Here is a 7,421-nt window from a genome sequence, read left to right as displayed (position 1 = left end):
CAGACTGCCGCCACGTGAACCAGGTCCTCCAATTCTCCTCCAAGGGTGGAACAGAATGCAGCCACGTGAACCAGATCCTCCAATTCTCCTCCAAGGGTGGAACAGAATGCAGCCACGTGAACCAGATCCTCCAATTCTCCTCCAAGGACAGAACAGACTTCCGCCACGTGAACTATTTCCTCCAATGGCAAAATAGACTGCTGCCACGTGAACCAGGTCCTCCAATTCTCCTCCAAGGGTGGAACAGACTGCAGCCACGTGAACCAGGTCCTCCAATTCTCCTCCAAGGACAGAACAGACTTCCGCCACGTGAACTATTTCCTCCAATGGCAAAATAGACTGCTGCCACGTGAACCAGGTCCTCCAATTCTCCTCCAAGGGTGGCACAGACTGCCGCCACGTGAACCAGGTCCTCCAATTCTCCTCCAAGGGTGGCACAGACTGCCGCCACGTGAAGCAGGTCCTCCAATTCTCCTCCAAGGGTGGCACAGACTGCTGCCACGCAAACTATTTCCTCCAATGGCAAAATAGACTGCTGCCACGTGAACCAGATCCTCCAATTCTCCTCCAAGGAAAGTGAGGGGAAACCTTCGAATGGGGACACCTGTGCTGGAGACTATACTTGGATTTCATCTCATTTCCTGTTGCTTCTCCAGAATCAGGAAGTAAAGGGGACCCTCAGTCCCCAATGTGACCAGCCCTCCCCCCCCCCCCCCTCTCCATATCAGAACTGTCTCTGGGTGGTACAATCCTCTCACGAGAAAACCCCGCCCCCTCTCCTACAGACAGACCCCGCCGCCGGAAGTGACATTAACAACAGAACTGGGTGTGAAGGATGTGCCGGATGTGACGTTTAATGAGATCAGTGAGTGATGGAAGGAAGGATAGACCGGAAGTACCAAGCGGCAGATAAGCGATTGGCTAGACCGGAAGTGGCTGTTGCCTACCGGAAGTGACGCGGTTGTCAGGAAGCTGAGGTTCTCCTCACGTGTGTGTAGTTATGGCGGGTCTGGAGCTGCTTTCCGATCAGGGGTTCCGGCAGGACGGGAGGAGGCCCGTGGAGCTCCGGAAGATCCAGTGCCGGATGGGGGTTTTCGATCAGGCGGACGGATCGGCCTACGTAGAGCAGGGGAACACCAAGGCGCTGGCCACCGTGTACGGGCCGCATGAGGTGAGTACCCACGTGGGGGATGGGTGAGGAATGTAAGGACGCCCCATCGTTTGATGGAAATGATCGACCTACAGAGGACTGAATTCACAGACACCCCGAACATCAAAGTGAAGAAATGATGCAGCAGGCGAGTCCATGTTGGTGAAATGTCATTGCAGCAACTCAGAATGGTCCTCAGTAGTCTGTGTGGCCCCCACGTGCTTGTATGTATGCCTGACAACATCGGGGGAGGCTCCTAATGAGACCACGGATGGTGTCCTGGGGGATTTCCTCCCAGATCTGGACCATCACTGAGCTCCTGGACAGTCTGAGGTGCAACCTGGCAGCGTCAGATGGCCCGACACATGACATCCCAGAGGGGTTCTATTGGATTTAGGTCAGGGGAGCGTGGGGGCCATTCAATGGTATCAATTCCTTCATCCTCCAGGAACTGCCTGCATACTCTCCCCACATGAGGCCGGGCGTGTACACAGGCGGGTTGGGGGAAGCCCCCGCTGTCTGATTGGCTGCCCACTTGGACATCTTCCAGACGGGTTCAGAGTCGTGTCCTACCACACCTGAGCTGATCCTTGGTGGGGGGACAAGGTCATAGGGGAAGCAGGAGGCCCCTCATGGGTGGTCACTGCATGTGCTTGCCGGGAGGGTTGTCACTCCTACATGATTGGATACACAGAATATAACTGGATATAACATTTATAGGGAACGTTGATCCAGGGAATATCCGATTGCCTCTCGGGGGGTCAGGAAGGAATTGTTTCCCCTGCAGGAGCAGATTGGATCGTGCTTTGCTGGGTTTTTTGCCTTTTTCTGGATACACTGTGGGTGTAGGATTAATACTTTTATTTTTTTGGTTGATCTGGATGGGCGTTTGTAAGCCAGACTAACTGTAACTCTGATTGGAATCTAGATATGAAATCTGATCTGTTTTTCTCCCCCCCCCCCCATCCTGTAGATCCGCGGCTCTCGCAGTAAGACCCTCCATGACCGGGCGGTGGTGAACTGCCAGTACAGCATGGCCACCTTCAGCACGGCGGAGAGGAAGCGCCGCCCCCACGGGGACCGCAAGTCCACCGAGATGACCATACACCTGAAGCAAACCTTCGAGGCGGCCATCCTCACCCAGCAGTACCCGCGCTCTCAGATCGACATCTACGTACAGGTGAGTGCGGAGGAGGAGGCCCCCTTTAACCCTTTCCCTGCTGGAGGAGGAGGCCCCCCCTTTAACCCTTTCCCTGCTGGAGGGGGGGAGGAGGCGGCGGCGGCCCCCTTTAATCCTTTCCCTGCTGGAGGGGGGGAGGAGGAGGAGGCCCCCTTTAACCCTTTCCCTGCTGGAGGGGGTAGGCCCCCTTTAACCCTTTCCCTGCTGGAGGGGTAGGCCCCCTTTAACCCTTTCCCTGCTGGAGGGGGTAGGCCCCCTTTAACCCTTTCCCTGCTGGAGGAGGAGGCCCCCCTTTAACCCTTTCCCTGCTGGAGGAGGAGGAGGCCCCCTTTAACCCTTTCCTTGCTGGAGGAGGCCCCCTTTAACCCTTTCCCTGCTGGAGGAGGCCCCCTTTAACCCTTTCCCTGCTGGAGGAGGCCCCCTTTAACCCTTTCCCTGCTGGAGGAGGCCCCCTTTAACCCTTTCCCTGCTGGAGGAGGCCCCCTTTAACCCTTTCCCTGCTGGAGGAGGCCCCCTTTAACCCTTTCCCTGCTGGAGGAGGCGGCCTCCCTTTAACCCTTTCCCTGCTGGAGGAGGGGGGGGGGGAGGAGGCCCCCTTTAACCCTTTCCCTGCTGGAGGAGGGGGGGGGGAGGAGGAGGAGGCCCCCTTTAACCCTTTCCCTGCTGGAGGAGGAGGCCCCCCTTTAACCCTTTCCCTGCTGGAGGAGGGGGGGGGGAGGAGGAGGAGGCCCCCTTTAACCCTTTCCCTGCTGGAGGAGGGGGGGGAGGAGGCCCCCTTTAACCCTTTCCCTGCTGGAGGAGGGGGGGAGGAGGAGGAGGCCCCCTTTAACCCTTTCCCTGCTGGAGGAGGGGGGGAGGAGGAGGAGGCCCCCTTTAACCCTTTCCCTGCTGGAGGAGGAGGCCCCCCCTTTAACCCTTTCCCTGCTGGAGGAGGCGGCCCCCCCTTTAACCCTTTCCCTGCTGGAGGAGGCGGCCCCCCCTTTAACCCTTTCCCTGCTGGAGGGGGGGGAGGAGGCGGCGACGGCCCCCTTTAACCCTTTCCCTGCTGGAGGAGGCCCCCCTTTAACCCTTTCCCTGCTGGAGGAGGCCCCCCTTTAACCCTTTCCCTGCTGGAGGAGGCCCCCCCTTTAACCCTTTCCCTGCTGGAGGAGGCGGCGGCCCCCCCTTTAACCCTTTCCCTGCTGGAGGAGGCCCCCCCCCTTTAACCCTTTCCCTGCTGGAGGGGGGGGAGGAGGCGGCGGCCCCCTTTAACCCTTTCCCTGCTGGAGGGGGGAGGAGGAGGCCCCCTTTAACCCTTTCCCTGCTGGAGGAGGCCCCCCTTTAACCCTTTCCCTGCTGGAGGGGGGGAGGAGGAGGAGGCCCCCTTTAACCCTTTCCCTGCTGGAGGAGGAGGCTCCCTTTAACCCTTTCCCTGCTGGAGGGGGGGGAGGAGGAGGAGGCCCCCTTTAACCCTTTCCCTGCTGGAGGAGGAGGCTCCCTTTAACCCTTTCCCTGCTGGAGGGGGGGGCGCCGCGGCGGCGGCCCCCTTTAACCCTTTCCCTGCTGGAGGGGGGGGGAGAGGAGGCGGCCCCCTTTAACCCTTTCCCTGCTGGAGGGGGGGGGGGGAGGAGGAGGCCCCCCTTTACCCCTTTCCCTGCTGGAGGGGGGAGGCCCCCCTTTCCCTACTGGAGGGGGGAGGCCCCCCTTTCCCTACTGGAGGGGGGAGGCCCCCCATTAATCCTTTCCCTGCTGGAGGGAGGAGGAGGCCCCCTTTAACCCTTTCCCTGCTGGAGGGGGGGGCACAAGGAGGGGGTGGGGAGGCAGTGTATAAACGGCCACCCGACCCTGCACTGCCATTGTCCAGCCGTTTATAGACCACGGCTGGATGGGAAGTGGTTAACTGACAATTGTGGGGGGTGATGAAGATTTTTTTTTTTTTACACTGATTGCTTTTACACCCATAAAGGCTATAAAAGCAATCATTTCTCCTTCTCTCTGGCTGCATTCCTGCAGCCATTGAGAAACACTGTGAGAGCTGTGATTGGTCACAGCTGGTCACATGGTACAAGGCTGTTGTGAATGGCCCTGTACCATGTGATCTCTGTGATCATTCACAGATTTCACACGTAGTAAGCAATGATGTCCAGAGGACACAGCAGGCACTGGATCGCGGTGCTGCTCGCTCCCAGGGGGCGGGGAGGCCGTTTCTATACATGGGAAGTGGTTAATATGTACGGAAATATGGTGGACTTCGCTTTCCATCGATTATCTCATCTTTGTCTTCCAGATCCTCCAGGCGGACGGCGGGAATTACTGCACCTCGGTGAACGCGGCCACTCTGGCGTTGATTGATGCCGGCATCCCCATGAGAGACTACGTGTGCGCGTGTTCAGCCGGGTTCATTGAGGACACGCCATTGGTGGACTTGAGTTACATCGAGGAGGCGGCCGGAGGCGCTCAGCTGGCGTTGGCTTTATTGCCGAAATCCGATAGGATAGCTCTGCTGGAAATGAACTCGCGGCTCCACGAAGATCACTTGGAGCGCGTCATGGATGCGGCCAGCAAGGCCTGTAAGGACGTATACGCCGTCCTGGACCAGGCCGTGAGGGAGCACTTACAGGAGACCACCGCACTGATGGGGGACCGCGGATCGACATAACGGCCGCTGCTTGAGGAGGACGTCTGCTGGCCTCTACCAAAAACTGAACGGACGGAGTTCACACCGTGTCCGCTGAGCCGCCGTTCTGCACATGTGTGGTGTACACGCGGTATATAGGATACAGATGTTCACGGTATACACGCATGGTGGGGTGCAGAACTATGAAGCTCCATGGACACGGTGAACCGCAAAAAGGGAGATCTGCTCATTGAACACGGGAGTGATGCACCCGCATGGGAGGGAGCGCTGGTGAACAGGCAGGGGGTGGTAATCACTGGGGCCAGCAAATCCTATAGAATGTTACCGTCCACACCTCGGTTTCCCGATTACTGGAGAAGGGGGGATGGTGCACACCCGTGCCAGGGTTCTGCGTTGTAATGCTGGGTCCTGGGCTCAGATCCCACCAGGGTGCTGCGTTGTAAGGCTGGGTCCTGGGCTCAGATCCCACCAGGGTTCTGCATTGTAAGGCAGGGTCCTGGGCTCAGATCCCACCAGGGTTCTGCATTGTAATGCTGGGTCCTGGGCTCAGATCCCACCAGGGTTCTGCATTGTAATGCTGGGTCCTGGGCTCAGATCCCACCAGGGTTCTGCATTGTAATGCTGGGTCCTGGGCTCAGATCCCACCAGGGTTCTGCCTTGTAATGCTGGGTCCTGGGCTCAGATCCCGCCAGGGTTCTGCCTTGTAATGCTGGGTCCTGGGCTCAGATCCCACCAGGGTTCTGCCTTGTAATGCTGGGTCCTGGGCTCAGATCCCACCAGGGTTCTGCGTTGTAATGCTGGGTCCTGGGCTCAGATCCCACCAGGGTGCTGCGTTGTAATGCTGGGTCCTGGGCTCAGATCCCACCAGGGTTCTGCCTTGTAATGCTGGGTCCTGGGCTCAGATCCCACCAGGGTTCTGCGTTGTAATGCTGGGTCCTGGGCTCAGATCCCACCAGGGTGCTGCGTTGTAATGCTGGGTCCTGGGCTCAGATCCCACCAGGGTTCTGCCTTGTAATGCTGGGTCCTGGGCTCAGATCCCGCCAGGGTTCTGCCTTGTAATGCTGGGTCCTGGGCTCAGATCCCACCAGGGTTCTGCCTTGTAATGCTGGGTCCTGGGCTCAGATCCCACCAGGGTTCTGCCTTGTAATGCTGGGTCCTGGGCTCAGATCCCACCAGGGTTCTGCGTTGTAAGGCAGGGCCCCGGGCTCAAATCCTCCAAGGGTTCTGTATTGTAATGCTGGGTCCAGATCCCGCCAGGGTCCTGTGTTGTAACATGGTCCTATGCTCCGATTCCCCCCCCGGGTACTGCGTTGTAACGCTGGGTCCTGGGCTCCGATTCCCCCCCCGGGTTCTGCGTTGTAACGCTGGGTCCTGGGCTCCGATTTCCCCCCCCCCCCCCCCCCCGGGTTCTGCGTTGTAACGCTGGGTCCTGGGCTCCGATCTCGCCTGGGTTCCGTTATTCTTCATCAATGACGAAACATGTTTGGGACTGTAATCCCATTACACTCTCACTTTCCTGACAAAGCGGCGCCTTTGTTAAAATTCAAAGCAGGTGTAACTTTCTGTCTTGTCTGGAACAATAAAGTTACACCTGAATTATATTTTACCAGCGTCCCGTCTGCTTTTTCTCTGTTGTGTTGACACTGCCATCCTGCAGGTGACATGTTCTCTGTGCTTCTCATTTCCTCCGCTGATGCTCATTGGTGGACTGTATCGGAAATGAGCTCATCCAGGACGCGGGTCACACGGTCAGCTTCAGATTGGTCGCCATCACAGAGTAAACCAACGAGTTCAGTCCGCGTGTCTCATCTGTGTATCCGTGTGCAGGGTGTGTGGGGGTGATTGTCTCTGCAGTGATGTAAGGGGTGGGTGGAGAAGGGATGTCATTGGGCTGTTCCTGAAGTGGGCCAGGAGCGTGCGCGGGGGGGGGGGCCAGGAGCGTGCGCGGGGGGGGGGCCAGGAGCGTGCGCGCTGATTTACACTGACCCGCTCACCACAGTAATCCCGGCCCGTGCGCCTCATACCTCTGGGTGCAACTATCTTGGACATTCCTCTGATTCCCTCCACCACAATATCATCACTTCAACGCACTGCAGCTTACAGCCGCACCAGCCCACCACTGCCAGCAGCATCAGCAGCGCCCCACCACTGCCAGCAGCAGCAGCAGCACCCCTCCCATGCCAACAGCATCAGCAGCACCGCCCCACCACTGCCAGCAGCAGCAGCAGCACCCCTCCCATGCCAACAGCATCAGCAGCACCGCCCCACCACTGCCAGCAGCAGCACCACCACCCCCCCCACCACTGCCAGCAGCAGCACCACCACCCCCCCACCACTGCCAACAGCATTACCCCACCCCCCCCATGCCAACAGCAGCAGCACCCCCCCCCCCCCCCCATGCCAACAGCAGCACCCCCCCCCCCATGCCAACAGCAGCACCCCCCCCCCATGCCAACAGCATCAGCAGCACCGCC

The 7,421-nt window shown here is 58.9% G+C and overlaps 1 protein-coding gene across 1 annotated transcript; it reads left to right on the top strand.

Moving 5' to 3' along the window:
* The first annotated feature begins 941 nt into the window (after window positions 1-941).
* On the top strand, window positions 942-6,548 carry EXOSC4 (exosome component 4). Its single transcript, XM_089661686.1, has 3 exons — window positions 942-1,171; window positions 2,124-2,330; window positions 4,597-6,548. The coding sequence occupies exons 1-3, from the start codon at window positions 1,001-1,003 to the stop codon at window positions 4,966-4,968; spliced, it is 750 nt and encodes a 249-aa protein (XP_089517812.1). The 5' UTR covers window positions 942-1,000; the 3' UTR covers window positions 4,969-6,548.
* The last annotated feature ends 873 nt before the right edge of the window (window positions 6,549-7,421 follow it).

This window comes from Staurois parvus, unplaced genomic scaffold, assembly GCF_062004578.1.
Source record: "Staurois parvus isolate SC_StPar_1 unplaced genomic scaffold, SC_StPar_1.0 ptg001369l, whole genome shotgun sequence".
Taxonomy (NCBI): domain Eukaryota; kingdom Metazoa; phylum Chordata; class Amphibia; order Anura; family Ranidae; genus Staurois; species Staurois parvus.
The sequence above is the reverse complement of the archived record's forward strand: the minus strand, read 5'-3'. Positions and strand labels throughout refer to the sequence as shown.